Source organism: Megascapheus bottae, chromosome 7, assembly GCF_031878675.1.
Source record: "Megascapheus bottae isolate mThoBot1 chromosome 7, mThoBot2.hap1, whole genome shotgun sequence".
NCBI lineage: Eukaryota > Metazoa > Chordata > Mammalia > Rodentia > Geomyidae > Megascapheus > Megascapheus bottae.
Window position 1 is genome coordinate 10858426 of NC_143515.1, and position 20251 is coordinate 10878676.

At 42.6% G+C, this 20251-nt stretch overlaps 1 protein-coding gene across 12 annotated transcripts in view; it reads left to right on the forward strand.

The window, feature by feature from the left end:
- Inpp4a (inositol polyphosphate-4-phosphatase type I A) overlaps positions 1 to 12981 on the forward strand; it is a 124168-nt gene extending 111187 nt beyond the window's left edge. For 7 of the 12 annotated variants that reach the window (XM_090336467.1, XM_090336466.1, XM_090336473.1 and 4 more), the window contains 2 exons: positions 1360 to 1514; positions 6767 to 9330. In XM_090336467.1, the coding sequence (XP_090192593.1) occupies positions 1360 to 1514; positions 6767 to 6947 (336 nt within the window). In that variant the 3' untranslated portion in view covers positions 6948 to 9330. Of the gene's footprint in view, positions 1 to 1359; positions 1515 to 6766; positions 9331 to 11807 lie in introns of those variants that run through there. The other 5 variants (XM_090336471.1, XM_090336476.1, XM_090336472.1 and 2 more) reach the window with 1 other exon arrangement.
- The last annotated feature ends 7270 nt before the right edge of the window (positions 12982 to 20251 follow it).

Genomic DNA, 20251 nt, shown 5'->3' on the forward strand with positions numbered 1-20251 from the left:
CTTTTAATTTGAAGCATTTGTCCTGGAAGCTCACAGCATTCTCTTGCTATGGGGCTCTTCTGTTAGTGTTTGCTTAGACAACACCCACTGGATATGATGGGACATTCACATCAGGGCAGAAGACCTTAATGTTCTTTTATTTCATTTAGAAGAGGGGGCAGGTGTTGTAATATCTTCCTAAAACCAGTGCCTCTGTGAATTTCAGAGTCACTGGACAATAGCATGGGACATTGCCCTTCCTTCTTCATTCTCCTAAACATATAGCTCTATAGCTGAGAGTGGAGACAGAGACCTGGGAATGCTTTGCTTGGGAATAATGGTTCTGTTTCTCTGTTACCATACATTAGAAAAATCATGAATTAAATGTAGGGGCAGTTGACCATCCTATCACCAGGCCAGAAAGGTGGACTATGTTTGTTCCCAGCTGAGCACTGAAGTGTCAGAGCATAGACTCATGAGGCTGCTGGGGACTTGTGGCTATGTCCATTTTCATGTTGCCCACGGAGCCCCGAACATCCCTAGGGTTGGATGATTGGGGAGAAAACAATGCCAAGCCACTCAAATACCACATTTTACAGTTTCTTTTCTGGGTCTTACTTCTTTTTATTTCGGAGTACAAAGAGTTTCTGGCTAAAAGGCTAGAGTACTTTCCGTCAGAACTAATTCCTCATATAACAGGTAGCCAGTACTGACCTTCTTCTCTGGGATGGCCTTTCCCAGGCTGGGTCTAACCTGCCCCCACCTACATGAGCCCTGCAGGCCTGCAAGTGTGGAGGTGGGGCAAAATGATAAGAGCGCTCAGAAAGCTCAGAAAGCAGCTCTTCTAAACTGTTCGAATCTGTGTGGGTAAAGGAGGAGAGTGGCAACTAGTAGGTTGGCTCTTTTCCAGAGGACTGGAGACTTGGCCAGGGACCAGAGGACCCTTGATGTGGCCCTAGCCCCCTAAGTGGGCAGTCTCAATGCCTTCTTTCCCTGGGGGCTTGACAGTAAAAAGCCGGGTGTCCCAGGAAGGTTCCAGTATGGTTTGGATGGGAATAGCTGGTAAGAGTCAGTGAAGAATGGTGGTAAAGACTAGAGAGTGAAGGAGAGGGATGAGAGAGACTTAGAAGAAGGGGCTTAGATACAGGCAGGATAGAGTGGCAGGGGTGGAGACAGAACCCTCAGACAGCATGGCCCATCAGTGGTCTTACTTGCGAATGACTTGGTTTCTGATCCAGCTCAGGGGAACATGGAGTTGGGAGAAGCTGAGACAGACTAGGATTGAGAGTGAGTTTCTCCCTGTGTCCTGACAGGCCTTTGGGAGCCTCCCTCTTTCTGTGGACTCTGCCATCCTAAGTTCATCTTGTTTCTTGTTGACAGGTCTGCCGCCGTCTTAATGGGGTCCGGTTCACCAGCTGCAAGAGCGCCAAGGATCGCACAGCCATGTCTGTGACTCTGGAACAGTGCCTGATCCTGCAGCACGAACATGGCATGGCCCCACAAGTCTTCACACAGGCCCTTGAGTGCATGCGCAGGTGAGTGCCCGGTCAGGCTGCTGCCTGCCTGACTAGCTGCCCGCCCATCCACCACCTGTGTAAACTGCAGATGAGATGGTGCCGGTGCCCTTGCCCCACATGGGGCCAGATACTCTGACACTGTCTGTTGGCCACTATTCCAACAGCTGGCCCTGTGCAATCCAGGTAGATTTCCTTAGATGGCAGGTGGGGGAAGATCCCACAATCTTCTGAGCAGGACTGTACTGAAGCAGAATGAGGGGCAGGCTTGTGAGTCACACAGTTAGTTCGGTGGGGATGGGGAGCAACACTTGGCTTCCTTGAGGCCACCTGCCCAGATGTGGGTGGGGTCTGGGGCCACACTGTCTATGCAGGCAGCTGCTATTTGCTATTACACACTGTATATTTCCAGTCTTGAGTGAAGAACTACGTCTGCAGGTTGCACTGGTTTGCTCTGCTTCCATTTTAGCAGTGGACAAAGTTTGCTTCTACGAGCAAAGTGTCTACTGAGTGTTTTATGGTGACAGCTATCAGTGTGCCCTGGCCACCTCACCCTCATGACACTCTGATTCTGAGGCAGCAGGAGTGTTTGCAGAATGAAACCCATAACTCAAATTGTCCACTGTTGATCAATGCCTTGTTTCAAGCACTGCTGGGCAGATCCCTACCTCACATACCAAAAGAAAGGATAAGAAACCTGGTTTTCCTGTCTCCTTCAATGTAGTCACCAATGCTGTTAAAGTCTCGTTTCCAACGGTCACTTCTACTGAATGTTCTGTATCATTTGTTCTCTCACCAAATTCTTTAAAGTGTTGTAATTCTCTTATCCTTTCTGTATGTTTCTGCTGTTTGGCCTTCTCACAACAATGCATAAAATGATGCATGAACTCCTGCCTCTTGATAGCATTTTGTAAAAATGGCCTACCTTTGTCTGTGTTTTGTCACCTGAAGTTCATTAAAGCCTCTGTAGTGGCTCCTACTCCCTTTGTTCCTCTGCGGCTAGCAGTGGAGAAGCAATGGAGAAGCAATGGAGATTTAGAGATTCAGGGTATTTTTTAAAACTAATTGACTGAGAGCCCCACCCCCCTAGAGCCTCAGTACCCCTTGAGTACCACGGCCAAGGTAACCCTGGTGCTGGAGGGCTCAAGGGGTGCATCTACACCATTAGCTGTACCGTCAGGGTTAGCTGCCAACTGCCAGTGAAGAAGTGAGGATGAGCCAGAATAGAGATCCCTGTGCCTCTGGAAGCAGAGGTCACAATCACGTCTAGTCAGTAGATGAGGCCCAAATTAGTCTTAGCGGCCCTCCAGTTTTGAGCTCTTAGGCCACATCTGAACGCCCAGGTCTCAGGAGGCCAGGGGCAGAGTGACTTAAGGGAATTCCCTTAAGTGAATGCTACGCCTGCCCAGCCTTATACACAGGAGGGTCATCTGACTCACTTACTTTGGCCCATCTGGGTTTTTTGTACAGGGTGGGTAGGTGTGTGTGTGTGTGTGTGTGTGTGTGTGTGTGTGTGTGGAATGGAACCTAAGGCCTTGAGCTCTATTACTGAGCTACATCCCCAGAACAGGATAGTGATAAGTATTATAACACAAAAAAACATTTCTTAGCAAATGAATAACTGATTCTTACAGTAGGAAAATTAATAAATGGAGTTGTTTCCTTTTTCTCCCTCTTCCTCTCTCTATCTTTACCTCCTGCTCTGCAAACAAATATCTATATTCCAACTATTTTCCCTGCTAACATTTTAATACATATTCTTTTTAATGATACGATCATACACACATTTCCAGTCCCTGTAAAAGAAATTCAGTCCCAGTGAAAACATGCAGATGTACACACAGTTATATGTACAGGTTTGCCTATTGTCTTAGCCTACTTTTTCCACTTACCTGTTGTAATTGTACTTTTATATTAATAAGTATAGACCTTGTCAGTTTTAACATATTTTTCTAACTTTTCACTGACAAGTTGCTTTTGATTTTCAGTATTTTAATCAAAGATACAGTCAATATATATTTTTCTATCCATGTGCAATAGACTTTGTCGTTATTGTGACAAATACTTGAGAAAAAGAAAGTAGGAAAGCTTTGCTTTTGGCTCACATTTCAGCTGAATAGTACATATTCAGCACTGCTTTTGGGCCTGCGATGTGAGGCGGAACATTCCTGGCAGAGAGGTGTGATGAACCATATCTGTTTAGGGGTGAGTGTGGAGAGAGACAGAAACAAAACCATAGTACCAATATAATATCCAGAATGACGGGCTGCCTTGACAGTCCTTGGATTAATAAATTAGTCCATTCCACAAGTCTCAGGAAAAGGACAAAATGAAGACAAAGTCTTTGCTAGAATTTAATGAGTAGCCCCACTCCATTTCCTGAGTCCCAGTTCCCATCTGAAACCTGAATAGTTTTTACTGTCTGCATTTCTATAAGCATTCTGGTCTTTGGAGCTCCCACTATAATTGCCAGTTAAACTCTACTTATAGCATTCAAGATTTTTCCAGCCTGCTTCTCCAGGTTATTCCAAATTTCTTGCATAAACCCGTTACAGAGGCTTTAGGAAAATCACATTTGTGAGGGGTTTTCACAGCAGCGACCTCATTTTTTTTTTTTGCCAGTCCTAGGGCTTGAACTCAGGACCTGAGACTTTCTCAAGGCCTAGCACTCTACTACTTGAACCACAGCACTACCTCTGGCTTTTTCTATGTATGTGGTACCAAGGAATCGAACCTGGATCTTCATGCATGCTAGGCGAGCAGTCTACCACTAGGCCATATTCCCAGCCCACTGACCTCATTTTTTATTACCAGTTTTCTGTTCCATCACTGCTGTGACACAGTCCCTGAGAAAAGCAACTGATAGGAGGAGGATTTATTCTGGCTGACTGTTGAAGAGGCTTCAATCCATGACTAGGTGGCTCTATTGTTGCTGGACCACAGTGAGATACACACATCATGGTAGACAAGCATGGTATAGCAAAGCTGCTCACCTAATAGTTGCCAGGAAGCAGAGAGAAACACAGAAGAACAGGTCAGATACAAGATACACCCTTCAGAGACCCACCTCCCTCAATGACTTACTCCCTCAGAGCAGGTTCCACCTTCTACAGTTCTACTACTTCCCAATACTCTGCACATTTTTTTATCCAGTCATTATATTAACCTGATCATGAAATCAGAATCCTCATGGTCATTGCCCAATACCCATCTCTGAACACTGCTTGCCCCAGGGACAAAGCCTTCACTCTATAAACTTTTTAGGGGAACACCCCATATCCAAACCACATAGCATGTTTACCAAAGTAGTTCTTTAGGTTAAAGAGCATACACCTTTGTAACACTTTTTAATAATTTTAATACCAGTTAGCAAGCTGCTTCCATACTAGTCACACTCCTGTCCACAGCCTCCTGAAGTGTCAGCCTCCACCCTCTCCTGTGCTGTCATTACTTTCTCCATTCTAGACTCAAAGGCTGTACAGTTAGGGCTGTCTTTCTGTATTCTGGAGGGGACGGGAACCCAAGACTCTGAGAATGGAAGAACTTTCTTCATATGGGAGTGGGCGCCATTCCCTGACCTCTCTCTGCCTCCTATCAGCTGCCTCCAATTATAGATAGCACCAGCAACTCACCTGAGAATCCTGGGAAAGAGAAATTAAATCTCACTCATGTTCTTGAGCAAATGAGTGCATTTTGGTTTTCTTGCTTTCTTATATCTTGGAAAGTAGAGCATTCAGGTAGTGGTAGATGTCGGAACAAAGCCCACACTTTGCTGACCCTTAGAGGCCCAGGGGAAGAGTGGTCAGAGTTAGACTGTTCAGCAACCAACTCTCTACACATTGATCTATAGTTGTTGACAATTTCTGTGGCATAAATATGTGGGCCATGGGGCCAGGAGTTTGGCCTAGTGGTTAAAGTGCTTGCCTAGCATGCATGAAGACCCGGGTTCGATTCCTCGGTACCACATACATAGAAAAAAGCCAGAAGTGGTACTGAGGCTCAAGTGGTAGAGCTCTGGCCTTGAGAAAGTCCAAGGACAGTGCTCAGGCCCTGAGCTCAAGCCCAGGACTGGAAAAAAAAAATACATGTGGGCCAGTTCATTTTAGATTTCCAGAATGGCACTACTGAAGATGGAGTTGGGAAGAGAATCGCATACTTAGCTTCTAAAAAATACAGACACAACTGATTGGCTAGTGCTGAGGGTAATGGGACAAGCAAAAGTGTCCCTTTGTCCCTTGTCAGGGGCTGAAACCCTCGCATAATGGGCCTTCCTGAGTAGCAATGACCTACCAAACTACCCTAGCATGGAATGTGACCATCAGTCAACAATTGCCAGCTTGGAAAATGTCTCTTCTTAGAACAACACACTTTAGCAGAGCCATTCCAGAGCTTCTGGGTTCTATCTCGCCTCAGAACATTTCTTTACTTCCTTCTGTCCCTTCGTCCCTCTGTCCCTCCCTCCCTCCTTTCCCCCTTCCTTTCTTTTCTTCTCTTCCTTCTCTTCCTTTCCTTACTTTTTATTTCTTGAGTCCAGGTCTGATGTGCTTTATCACTGACTTGTATGCCCACATTTCCATTCCTCCTTTGCACCAAACAAAGGAAAAAAATCTGAAACATTTTAGTGTGGAGTTGAGTTTCTTGGGGATCATCTTGTAGGAAAGTATCTTGCAAGGTATACCCTGCACTGGTCAGCCTGAGACCCAGTAAGGGAGAGGATGCATTAGGTTCAGACCTGGGATAAATGCTTTTTCTTTGTGTTCATCAAGGGGCAGTTTCGGCCAACTCCATTGTTGTCCCAGCTCCTGCCCAGGCATCTGTGAGAAGGCCAAACCCCTGTGGTTCTTCATGTTCAGCTTGCTTCTCAGAAATGCCCATCTGCAGCATGTGGGGCATGGCGGGCGGCATGGAGCTGTGCTTGGCCAACCGAGAGAGGGTGAACATGGAAAACCATTTCTTCAACCTACGTGTGTTTAATTTCAGTAGACTGCAGTATTTTTTCTTATTTTCACTTCTCTTTCTCTCCTCTTTTCCTGTAACTGTGCTGGTTTTGTTTTGGTCTTCCTTCCACACCCTCCTTTGCACATCATCTTTTCTTTCTCTTGTGGCTTTGTTCCATTCTTCTTCTTTTTTTTTAAATCTTACCTTTTGGTTCTCTTTTTTTGCATACTTTTGGATAATATCCATCGCATGTGTATCCTTTTCTTTCTTTTTCTGCTTTTTTTTGTTTTTTTTTTTTTGGCTTTTCCTTTCTCCCAACCTTTTCCTTTTCACAGCATTGGAACACGGGAGGTAGTCACTCAGAAGAACTTGAGCGGCCTGGTGCCCATCCGAGACTTAAGGCTAGACCCCAGCCTCCTCTGTTCCATTCCTCTATTAGCTCTGAGCCCCAATTTACTGATTGTGTGGCTCTTCCTGAGCATAGCCTACCTGGTGACCAAATTGCGTTGTAAATGAGTATTATTGTGACAAATTAATAACAAAAGTGCCCGCATATGTCCAGCCACCGTGTACCTAATTGGACAGAAGGAAGGTGTCAGAGCGTGGTCTGCCAAGAAATATCTCATGCCTTACAGTTTGATGTTTCATTCTTCTGAACTGTAAATACCTGCCAAATTATTTCGCCAAGAAGACTTGTTCATTTCAATCATGCAGCGTCTCCAGTGCTTGTAACATGTTCTTATGGTGCCCTGTTACTGCATTATTTAGCTGGCCTGGAATTACTTGTATCAAATCTCTGGCCTTATTTATGTAAAACTATTTATTATTATTATTATTATTATTATTATTATTATTATTATTATTATTACCTGTGCATATCATGTACCCTGTTTCCAAGAGAAAGGGATTCTGTCTGAAAAGAATTTGTATATTTGATACTGTTCTCTAAGTGTATTGGTAAGCTTTCCTTTTGAAGAAAAATAAGAAAAAAAAGGATAGATGCTTTGTAACTGGCTTCTCTAGACAAACCTATTTAATAGGACATGTACTTTCTGCTTTCATTTTAAAGCGTAGTCCCTGGATTATTGTAGCAAACAGTTTGCAGCATTATAACATCTCCTTGCTTATGCTTTTTTTTTCTAATTGGGGATAGTATAGCTGTGAATACAGTAACACATTGTACAGTGTCCGGAGCATATAATATCAGTACATGTGGCTTCAGACCTACTCTTGACTGTGGATTCTTAAATGGATTCCAGGAATTAGTGCACATAGTAACAAAAGGCTGTTCAAGTTATATACGTTTATTTTTTTGAAATAATATTTTTCATTTAAAATTACCTAGTTTCAGATTAAAATCTAGACATCTTTTATCTTTCACTAACCAAGTAGAATTAATAATAACTAAAACTATGAAAAATAACTAAACAAAGGAGACCTAACTTGTGTGTAGTTGTGTCAACTGTGAGGGAGGCAGGCTCACCTTCGAGTCTGCTGTTATCACTAGCAATGTTGTAAAACAGGTGACTTGAAATGTTAGCATTCATATGTGGCAGAGGATAATTATAAAGAGAGCCACAGAAAGCGTGAGGGGAACAGTGTTCCCCACATCCTGAGAAGAAACGCAGTGGCTCCTCTGTCTTCCAGTTCATGATACCTTATACTTCTATTTTGTTGCCCTTCCACTAGTTCTACTGTATTTTATGAAATGGATTTGTTTTTTACCAGTCTGAAAAACTGGAACGAGTTAGAAAAGCATGTCTTTCTAGAATCTTCAGCCTTGTACACATAAACACAGTCCACCACAGCATCTGGCCTCTCCATTTCTGTCTCCAATCCTTGCAGTTCTGTGGAACCACCACCACGTGCAGGTTCTAGGGGTCCTAGAAGCAGTTGCCAGCTTTCAGGTGTTCCAGTTGGCAACAAATGGAAAATGTTGTACAGTTGAAATTTGGCAGTGTAAGGCCATTCTAGGAACACACTTCTTCTAGACCTCCTGATGACTGCAGGATCCCCAGGGACCTCCCTACCACCCTGTTTGTGGATGTATTTGTCTCTTCTGAAACAAACGTGGTGGCTGTCCTATGGCATCCTTTGGCAGTCATACTGACGGTTCATCACTTGATAGTGTTGTAGCAGCATGACACTAGTCACTTGACAATGGCTAGTTTATGATTCTCTGAAAGACATGTTGCACACTTATCCTCTTTGACTTCAAGGTATATACTTTAGCTCTAAGCCACTTTGTTGACATCATCTCAAAGAGGGAGGAGGCGTCCACAGCCATTTCCATCAGCAGGCGATCCTTGCTCTGGGTAACACCCCTCTCATGTCCATGGGGGTGGCTCCAGTACATGTTCTAGCCTGGCAGGGCAGGGAGCACACTTAGAAGAGGCTAGATCTCTGATTACAAGACAGTCTTTCTGTCCTAGAGCCTTCTCTCATGACCCACTGCCCAGAAAAGGCAAGCCACAGCTTGCCTGATGAGCTCCTCCAGGTCAGGGCCCTTCAGGACACCACAGCCTGATGTCCTCATGGCTTATGGAGATGGCTGGTACCACCTTACTGTCCCATATGGGAGAAATGAGAAGGAGAAAAGAGTAAGTTCTTTGTTCTCCACCAGGCACTGGGCAAAAGGCAGTATACCACCACTCTGTAGCTGCCGTTAATTAGGGGACAGGGCCAGGCAGGACACTGCTGTGGCTGAGGTGGGGAGGCTCTCTAAATATCTAGCTGCCCTTTATGCTGAATTTTAATGTTGCTAAGACCTTTTACTCATGAATCAGGACAAATATATACTCAAAATCTTATTTGCCTTAACAGAAAATAGGTAGGATGAATGTGGGAGAGGGAGATCATTTAAGAAAGGGGATCATTGCTGTTTGGTGTTGATTTTTAGATTGCTGAGGTATTAGCCATGTCATTCAGCTTTTTAGCAAGTGTGACTGTCACTGCTCACTCTACTCCTATGCCTTGCTTCAAACAGACATATTAAAATGGCATTACATTCTCCCTCCACAAAGCAACTCCCCAGAGTCTGCTGTGGAATTGCCAGAATGCTGGGGCATCTGGATGAGCTCTAACGTGGATGATCCCCACACACATAACCTGCGAGGGAAAGCTAGAGGTTTCTGTACAATTAGTTATCATTTGGGGTTTCCATTTCAAAAATAAATGTCCATGGGATTGGAAGAGCACTTGCCTAGCACGACCACGCTCCAAGTTCATCTCCATCATCAGAAAAGAAAAGAAAAATGAGCATCCTCTGGCCAGGTATGGTAGCTCACACCTGTGATCCTAGCTTCTCTGGAGGCAGAGGCAGAAGGATCTTGAGTTCAAGGCCAGCCCAAGAAAAATTCAGGATCACCCCCAGTATCTGGGAAAGGAGGAGAGATGTTTGTACTTGAAAAGAGGCATCATTTCTTGGTAATTATGTTATAGCATGTAGCTTTTGGATCATTAAGTTCATCTTGCTTAGATTGGAAAGACCTTCTCAACATGAGTCATTGCCTCCTAAAAACCATGCAACCCATATGTTTCTTGAGAGCATTGTCTCCCAGGGCGCAGACCGGCCCTGCAGCAGAAAACACCACTACCAGGGCCTGCCCTCTTCGTCTCACCTTGTCCCAGGCTTAGTGCCAGCTCACAGGCATCTGGCATCACGTGAGGATACTGGCAGCATGCAGAACAGGTACCGCAGCTAGATTTGATAAACATAACGATTTGGGGAGAAATAATTTAATAATGAAATGAGCTGGTAATCTTGGTTATAATTTCATGTACATTATGTTCAGCCTTCCACGTGTAAATATAAGAAAAATGTTGAAGTCCACAAATCATTCTTCCTTCCTCTCAGGGGAGTTTGGTATTTACTAGTGATAGGTGGGTTTTCAGAACTTTGTATAGATCTATGTAATTGAGAAGCCATATGTGAAATAGTCTGTTACTGTAAGGGCTTCCAAAGATAAAAGGAGATTCACTGTACATAGGATCCTATATTCTGCTTTAAAAGTAGCATTATGTTTTTATCAGAATGTTTAAATACAATCATCTGTTGTGGGTACTGGTGATTATTGATATGGTTCAGGTGTTTTGCTCAGGGAGCACACAGCTAGCTGAAGGTTTCAGATTTTGAGATAAGAAAACATTTAACTCAATGTGTTGGTTAATAGCAATGAGAAGGATGTTTTTCTAAAAAGAAAACATTTAATTCAATATGTTGGTTAATAGCAACAAGAAGGTTTTTCTAAAATACCTATTTTACATGTTCTTGATAATGGTATGTTTATCTTCTAATGGTGTGAACAGTTGCCAATGATTTTTTTATATGTATAACATGTAGTCTTCATACAAATTGAGATATTTTTCTTAAAGCACCATTTCTTAGTGATTGGCAATTCTATTTCTCATAAGGGGATTTTATACTGAACTTCATAACTAGTTTTCATTGCTGGTCTTAGAACAATAAGGAAAGAAATCAAGTTAAACTGTGATTTGAGAAGGCATTTATGTTGAAAATTGCTTTTTCCTGTTTTATGTCTACCCCAGAACACTGGGAAAGTGAGGTGTGCCCTACTGCTCTTCCTCTTGGGCATCATTTCTTTTTTGCCAGTGGGTTGCCATGACAATTCTCAACCAAATTTCATAGGGATATTGTTGGCAGTGAGTTTCCTAGGGAAAAGCACCAGCGGGCTCTCACTAGCATTAAGAGGTGACTGCCACTTGAAGAATAATAGCTGGCTACCACCAAAGACCTTAGTGGGGTCATCCCCACATAACACTCCCTGCGAGGCAGACTGCATAGGCCTGTGGGGTTGTTATACCTGCCTAGCTGTCTCCCAGTTGGGGATGTTCATATCAGCCTCATCAGCAGACAGCTTTGTTATATAATGAACTCTGCAAGCAAAATGAGCATTTTGAGTTGGATGTGATTATAGCTCTTGCTTAGATCTGAAAGCACAGCTCTTAAAAGCTTTGGTAAGAGTAGCTGTATTTTTCTTTTCATACTAAATTTGTCATAAACAGAACCATTGAATCTCTAGTTATAATAGGACCCCAAATAACTAGCCCACAAACAGAAAATCATTAACTTAAAAACAACAAACAATCTGCTTCCATTTAGACACTACAGTGCTTTCGGAAATGCAAACCTCACAGTCCCACACTCGTGCGTGCATCTCTGTGCTTCTCCCTGGCCTCATTCAGAAGCCTGCCATCTTATGTCTGTATTTGTTGAAATGGTGTATTCAGCACCCATTTAAGCCAATCAGTCTTTTTTAATGCTATGGAAATAATCAATTCATTTCATCTTAGTTTAAGTCTTTTCTTTTTTCCTTTTTTATTGCTGTCATTTCTTGTGCTTGTTTTTTTCCCCAGTGAGGGTTGTCGAAGAGAAAATACAATGAAGAATGTTGGAAGTCGCAAATATGCATTTAATTCCCTGCAGCTGAAGGCTTTCCCCAAGCATTACAGGCCTCCCGAAGGGACTTATGGAAAAGTTGAAACATGAACACACGGTGTCCTCTAATTAGCTGTTACATAATAAATGTGGGTACCCGCTAGTGCACATATGAATTCTTCAAGAAGATCTGAAGGATTGCTTTCCTTTTCATGTTTAAAAATATTTCACTAAATAATATATGGAGCATGTTTTTATTTTCCTGTTGGAAGGTAATAAGTGGTAATGTTTGGCTCAATAACTTGGAAAACATCAACCATCTATGTAATTAGCAGTTCGCTGTAGTTATACAGCTTGCATCTGTAGTTACTGATAAGAATCCAGCTAGGTTTGTCTGAAATGCCAGAAGACTTTTTCATATGCCTCTCTAGGCACTGCTCACCTAACCTATTTTTCTACTGAGTAACTCAAAAGTGAGCATTGACTTAATCTCCTTTTAAAAAAAATCTGAATGTAAAACAGTAATACATTAAACAATTAGATCCCAGGCAGACCCATAAATGTTAAGTCAGGTTTTGGGGAAAGAAGCTGGAGCTTATTGTGTAGTGAGAATGGCTGGTTCTGATGAATCACCTAATACCCACCACCTGTGAAACTCAAAGTTGAAGGGAAGTCTGGGCTTCACCGGGACCTAAGATTTTATGAGATAGCACTGGCAAAGGAGCTCACATAGGTGGAGCCACTCATTTTGTCCCTCATGAGCTACAGAACAGGGTGAGGGCTGTGAGCTAGCTAGCTCACAACTAGTTATGCCCACAGGGCATCCTTCCCGTTTCTGGATGTTGAGTTGTAGCAAGGACCTTAAATGTGGCATGTCTGACTTCTGAGAGAAAAGACTCAGAGGGAGAATTTATAGTAGAGATAGTGGAAACTTGATATTTTCAAAACAAAGGTTCTTTTGCAACATTTACAATAGATCTTCTAAAAGACAATATGATCATGTTTGAATGTCTGATAAAAGTGTCTTATTTTTAGGTTTGCAATAATTGATACTTTTCTTATCTGTTGTATGACTACTAAGAAATGGTGGAAATTACCTTCTCAAATGAGATTTTGAAAGGGATTTATGGGCCAGGAAACTAAGGAATTCCATGCTCATCTGTTATTAGGTGATTGTGTCTTGTATGCACAAAGCACAGTTTTCTTTCTTAGGAGTTTATATGTCTTATCAATTCTGTTTATCATGATGTTTACATGTTGTTTAAGACTGTAAAAGAGATATACATGGGTGGCAAACATTGATAATTCGTAAACACTTTGGAAATTCTTAAACCTAAAAGTCTAAATCATTTTGTTTTGGTTCCTTTAGAAACATGTAACAAACATGGCCTGGTGCTGAGGCACAGGCAGGTAGAGAGGGCCTGCACCAGGTGGTCTAACGTCAGTGTAGGAACAGCCTGCTGTCTCACGGTGCCTGCCCGGAGGAAGGCCCACTTTAATAACAGATGGTCACAGTTTCCTGTCCCTCCCTAAAAGAGCTGGCAGTAGAGAGTCAGTGGCGATCCTTCCATACGGGTGGCTGCTTGTGCTGGGAATCCTTTTTAAAGGTACTTATTTTGTGATATGGCCGAATTAGCTTTTCTCTCCCTGCTATTTCATTTGACTTGTACTTTTTTTGTTCTATCTTTTCTCATTTTGACATCAGTGCTTTAAAGAAGGATTCCTCAGCAGAACACGGGTGGCTCATGCCTAGAATCCTCTCTACTCCAGAGGTTGAGATCTGAGGATGGCCATGTGAGGCTAGCCCTAGCGGGAAAGTCCGTGAGATTCTTATTTCCAATTAACCACCTAAAAACAAAAGCTGGAAATAAAGCTGTGGCTCAGGTGCTAGAGTGCCAGTCTTGAGTAAAACCCTCAGGGATGGCATTCAGGCTCTGAGTTCAAGCCCCAAATTCTCAAAATTAAATGTTATTCATATTATTTTCTAATTTTCTTGTTGTCCAAAGAGCATTAACTCTACATTTATAAAGGGAATATAGCAAATGTTGAGTCATGTGACAGCAATTTTGCATGTAGCACCTCTACATGAAATTTTCCCCAATTTTTGCTTTAGATTATGTCACCTTAAAACTTGGTTACTCTCATAAAAGACTCAGGCTTCAGTATTCTCTCTGAAGGTTTTGTGACCTATACCCAGCACGTGACACAGGGCCCAACGAAGGCCCAGGCCCCTCCTGGCTGCATGGAGGTGTGATAAGTTGTTTGCTGGAACCAGGAAGACAGCTGTACAGGTTACCATACAATAGAGGCTCCGCATAACACACCCCATCTATTTGTAAAGAAAAGCTGAGGCGGATGGACAGCTGTGAAGGTCATGTGGGTTCTGTCAGAGCCCCTGCAGCAAGTTGCCTGTAGTTCCCCTTGATGATGTAAAACTATTGTATAATACAGTTTTCCCACACACAATTGTATTTGCCAAGCTTAGTGTATTAAAATACTTTTATTTATTTGTTTGGGGCAGTATTAATATATATGAACATATAGTTTCTGTTTTATATATTCTTAGCTCATTCAAAGCCATGTATGCTGTAAATGTGCTAGTCTTTAGAATAACAAATCATAATAAATAACTGACAAGAATCTTAAACTTGGTCTGGTTTGGTTCATTCTCTTTTTTGGGAAGGACTAGTTGTATGGCTGGCATTTGGCTGGACCACAGTCACTGGGCAGGGCCTGGAGTGCTAGAGTGCTGTATGCACAGAATTGGGGTCACAAGAAACGAATGCTTTATAATCTTGTTTTCACTTGCTTTGAAGCAGAGGGCTCGCAGGATGTGGGGTTAAGAGCCTAGACCACAGCAGCAGAACAGCAGTCCAGGTTCGGCCATTCACTGGCCCATTACTTAGAGCAAGTTGCTGTGGTCTCTGAACCTCCGTTCAACGTGTGGATGACAGCGGTAGGTTCCAGATGGCAAAGCTGTGAGATGCTGTGACAGTGTCATAAATGGTAACTTTCCTTCCTGTCCTTAGCCCTTTGTTGACTTGCTAAAATGTGGTTCATCGCTTGTTGCTTTTTTTGTAATTGCCAGGACTGCGTAGAACACCTCTGTATGGTCACGTGGGCTTACATGCCTAGAATATGGCAATATACGTATGTTGGGGCAATGCGAGTATATAGTGAAGATAATATGTTTTCAAATGTTTTTTTAACTTTCTAAATGAACATTTTCGTGATAGTCCCAGAAATTTAAGTTACTACCTGGGGCAGGTGCTTCTCTAAACTCTTTTCATTGATGCATCTGGTTTACTCTAAATTTATCTATGAACATCTAACATTGTTTTTACTCTTGTATTTATGTTTACTTTGTTTCTAAACTCAGAACCTGCACTTGTTAGGCTGGCACTCTACTATATGAGCCATCTCTCCACTACTATTTTTGGATCTCACGTTTTACCAAAAACGTGTGTCTGAGCTGCGATTTGCCTGCCTAAATTTAGCCTTCCTGTCATTGCTAGGATTGCAGGTAGATCCACTGTTTCTAGACTTGGAGTTTGAAGACTTTTCCAGACTAGCCTGGAACTGCGATCCTCCCGACTCCTGCTTTCTACTGCACCAGCCATGGGTTGGGAAGGGGTCTCACGCTTTGCTGCCTAGTGTTGTCTTAAGCTGTGATCCTCACAATCTCAGTGTCTCAAGTAGCTAGGATTATAGGTGTGAGACGCCAGTGACTGCTTCATGTTTCTGTGACTCCGTTGGAATGTTGGTCTTTTTCGTAAGTGTGTGTGTGTGTGTGTGTGTGTGTGTGTGCCCGCGCGCGCGCGCACTTGAGCACGCATACTGCTCCTGAGGCATGCACTCAGGTCCATTGAGCTTCTTTTGCTGAAGAGTAGCAGTCTACCACTTGAGCCATTGCTCTGCTTCCAGCTTTTTAAAAGTAGTTGATTTGGAAATAATAGACTTTCCTGACCAGATTGACTTTGAACTGCAATCCACAGATCTCAGCCTTCTGAATAGCCATGATTGCAGACATGAGCCTGGCTGCATATTGTTTTTAAAAATATGCAATACTTAAAAACTATAACTCTACATTACACATTTTTTCAAACCTATTTGTTAGTTATCTTTTTGCTTCATTTATGGTAGGGATATACAAAAAAAGAAGTTTTAAGATTTTTGTAGCTAAATGTACCTATCTTTCTATATTTGCTGCTGGTTCTGAAGTAGTTTTGGCTTCCACACCAAAGGTGGCAGAGATGAGGCACTTTGTTCCTGTCTTGCAAGGGATGATGGTGTGTCCTGTGGGGCTGTGCTCAGGTGCTTGACCCATCATCTGTGTTTTCATGCTACTCAGGATTTCTGCCTTTTTGCCCTATCCAAGTTTGTTTTACAGTATTCATCTTTTCTTGGTTCTTGTTTTGCTGTGGTTTAAGTTTTATACAGTGACCAATTTACCTGGAATTATTTTGGCTTATGTCACATGCTACATTTAGAATTTGCTGCAAGTGGCTTTTTAGCCAGCCTTAAGTCAGAACATCCATATGTCAGCTTAGACTTTATCCTTCTGTATCCTTCATGGCCTTTCTGGTGCTACCCTGGCTGGGTTTCCTTTTCAGCCTCTGCTTAGTTGATAGGTGAGTGCACACTGGCTACCCAGTACTCAGGGAGCTTCTCAGAGGTTTTGTATTAGAGGAAGGTAGAGCAGGCTGGGGAGTGGAGCTTTCTCCTCACAGTCCCCCTACTCCCCAGGAGAATAAGCTACTGAGATGGTTGTTATTACCTTGCAGATTGTTCTGTTGGTCAAACCCTCCAGTTTATTATAAGCAACATTAAATCATTAAATAGCAAGTTGGCCTCCTTTTTTTTTTTTTCCGGTTGGTTGTGGGGCTTGAACTTTGGGCCTGGGCACTGTCCCTGAGCTTTTCAGCTCAAGGCTATCGCCCTACCCCTTGAGCTACAGCCCCACCTACCCATTTCTAGTGATTAATTGGAGATAAGAGTCTCTTTGTCTTTAGTGCCTGGGCTGGCTTTGAACCATGATCCTCAGATCTCAGCCTCCTGAGTAGCTCAGATTACAGGTGTGAGCCACCGCACCTGGCAAGTTGGCCTCATTTCTTAGAGGTCTCTCACAAAGTGGGAGTCACTATTGTGTGTTTCTCATGCTTCAATAGTAAGCCATAGGGCTTCCTGAGCTATAGGTCTTCCTGTGGGGCCCGGTGACCCTTTCAGTCACACTGAAGAGCTTTTCTCAGGGCCACAAAGGCCTGGACTCATGCCTGGATATCCTGCCATATTCCTACACTGGCTCTTGTCACTTTCTCTCCCCACACCAAAAAAAAAAAAAGCATTTTACAAGCCCACACAGAAAGCTGAATCTTCAGGAATCTGCACGGGCTTTGCTGTGTATGAAATCTCACCCAGGAACCCAGGGCTCCTAGGAGCACTCAGTGGTGGTGGGATGACTGGCAGGGGACAGGCTGCCGGACCCAGCAGAGCTTTGGCTTACAGCTGTTCATGGTAATTTCATTTACTTTAAATGCAGCCTTTTCACAGAGACCCTGAATTATGTCCCAGAGTAGAAAGTGAATATGATTCAGTATTTGTGGCCAGTCAGGAAGATAGGAAAGGAAAATCCTTTTCTATGAGAAGAGTAAGCATGGAGCAGAACAGACTTTTGCAGAAGAGGGAAAAAGTAACCAGTAAAAATGGAAACTCTTAGTAGGTTCTGTGCTCCTCACAGAAGCTTTGGAAGCAGGATGTCTCTGGGCAAGATTCGTTTTCAGACAGAACTGGAGATGCCCACACCATAGAGGACTGGAAAGGTCACTTCTGGCAGTCAAGCCATCACAACTGAACAGTTCAGTGTCCCCAGCCTCATCAGGACCCTCCCACGCAGCTCCATCCATCCCAACCCCAGGACCCCACTCGCCCAAAAATCAGTGCCCTTACTTGGACTTGCAGGTGTCAGTTAAACTTGCATTGTAATCCAGCTCAGGCCTGTGTTGTTTGGATTTGGATTTGGGCAACTCAGCCCTATAGCTACAGAAGTCTTCCTTCAGGGCACACTGAGAGGCCTTTAGTTCGCTTGTGCCCTTCTGGAGTGGGGAAGTTGGAATCTCAGAGCTAGTTCCTTTCCTTTGTCACTGGTGGCAGAAGCAATTAGCCAACATCACTAGATTTCTTCAGTTTTACAAAAATGTTCATTCCTGGTCTCTCACAAGCGATTGATTAATAGTAGCAAATTCATTTACTTTGAATTTCTATTAGCAGCCCTAGCCATAGGTTATCAGTGTTCTCTGTACTACCACAAGGAGTCTTCAGCAACTTTAAATCGAATCCAGTTACCTAGGTCTGTTTCGCTAGGACCATTCTTGGTAGACAGGTTAAATTAGAGATGCTGAGGCATGAGATTAAAAGCAGAAAGTTAAAAGCATGAAAAAAAATTCAACATAAGCTAAGAGCCAGGAGCTAAGAAATCTCTCACTCCTCACTAAGCTACAGTAGCTAACCATACTTTCAACCAAACATTAATGACTTGCTCTAGATAAGGACACTGTAATTATATCTAGAAAAATATATTATAAATTCATCCTTTGACTAATAAGGGACCTTGTTAAAGGGAGAATAGATATTTCCTAAAGATGGGTCTTAAATTAGACTCATGAAAGGAAGACTGGCATATTTTCAAATATAAAGATACAATTAAAAGACTGTAAAATTCAACATTAATAAAGAGTACACTTTTTTTTCTAAACACTCACTTTCCCAATTAAATAGGATTGTTATAGTTGCTCTGACCTTGCTCCAGTTACAGGAACAGGAACCTATCACCCTTTATTTAGCATTATCACTGCAGGCTCACTGTCTCCTTGCTTGGGTTATAAAGCTAAGATTTTACAGCAGCAGAATGATTTGAATATTACCAGATGCCAAGAACAAAACACATGCTTACCTGGAGGAAAGTTTAAATTCTCTGGGACTACTTGAGCCTTATAAATATATCTTAAACAAGGACTTGGCACTCTTCATGTGCTCACATCTCCAGCCTGTTGGGATATACTTTGTATTCTGCTTTGTTTTCAGTCATACTTCATACAGAAGTATGCTGCTAAATAATACTAGATTCATTTTGAAGTTCTTTTCTATGACAGTGCTGTGAACTCAAGTCGGCATTGTTTTGTGAACATGGCACCATAGCTCACAAACTGCATACCTTTGGTGAAGGCTCTTGCTCTCTGGGAACCTCTTTGGGCTTGAACAATACTAGTTCCAGTGACACTGATACCAACGTCTGTATTAGATTTTTTGAGAACAGAATGAAAAGAATACATATATCACTGTAAAATGGGATTTACTGGATCAAGTTACATGATCAGTTCCACACTGACTGCATGCTGGATAGGAAGAGACCTTGCTAGTCATTGTCTGTGAAACTGCACACCTGAGAACAAGTGTGAGCAATGATGTAGCCCTAGTCTGAAAGCTAAAGAAGCACCCTAGAGAGTCACTGGAGTGAGTCCATGCAGAAAGACTGAAGAAGCAGATGTCTGATATTGACCGGCAGCCGCCGCTGGAATTGAGTTATATACTCAGGAAGAGTGGGGCATGCACACACTGGCTTTCTCTTTTTCTAACATCGAATTTTATCCTATCCAGGCCTCAAGCCTATTGGGAGGATGGTACAGATTTATGACTGGCCTTTCACCTGCAGTTCTCATGTCAATCTTTCCTGGAAATACCTACCCCTTGAGCCACAGCTCTACTTCTATTTTCTAGTGGTTAATGGGAGATAAAAGTCTGACAGTCTTTAGTGCCTGGGCTGGCTTTGAACTGCAATCCTCAGATCTCAGTCTCCTGAGCAGCTAGGATTACAGGCATGAGCCACCACGCCCAGCATGAAATTATTTTTTTAAAAAATCATAGACCTAAATGGAAGATGTGAAGTGACAAAATGAGTACTTTTCTATAATTTAGGATTAAGAATGATTTTGAGACACAAAAAGAAAAACTGTAAATTCATAAAAATTTAAATTATGCTTCAAAAATCAACAAGGAAGTAAAATCAAATTGGGAAAAGTACATTTGCTGATTATCTTTAAAGCATTTGAATCTACAGCATATCATAAACTCTTAGGTCAACTATAAGGAAGATTCTCTAACTGAAAATTGTACTAAGGAACTAGACATCTTTGTCAAAGATGACATACAAATGATCAGTAATGGATGGGAACATTAACCATTATGGAACACAAAGCACAGTACAAGGTAGATACCACTGTATGCCCAGGCAGATGTGATCGGTTAGTGCGGATGTGAAGATCCAAGAACCCTCACACATGAATGGGAACATGAAACCTTGGTGTGGCCACTGAGGGTGTTCTTGACAGTTCAGTGAAACAAAAAGCTACCACACAATCCTGTAATT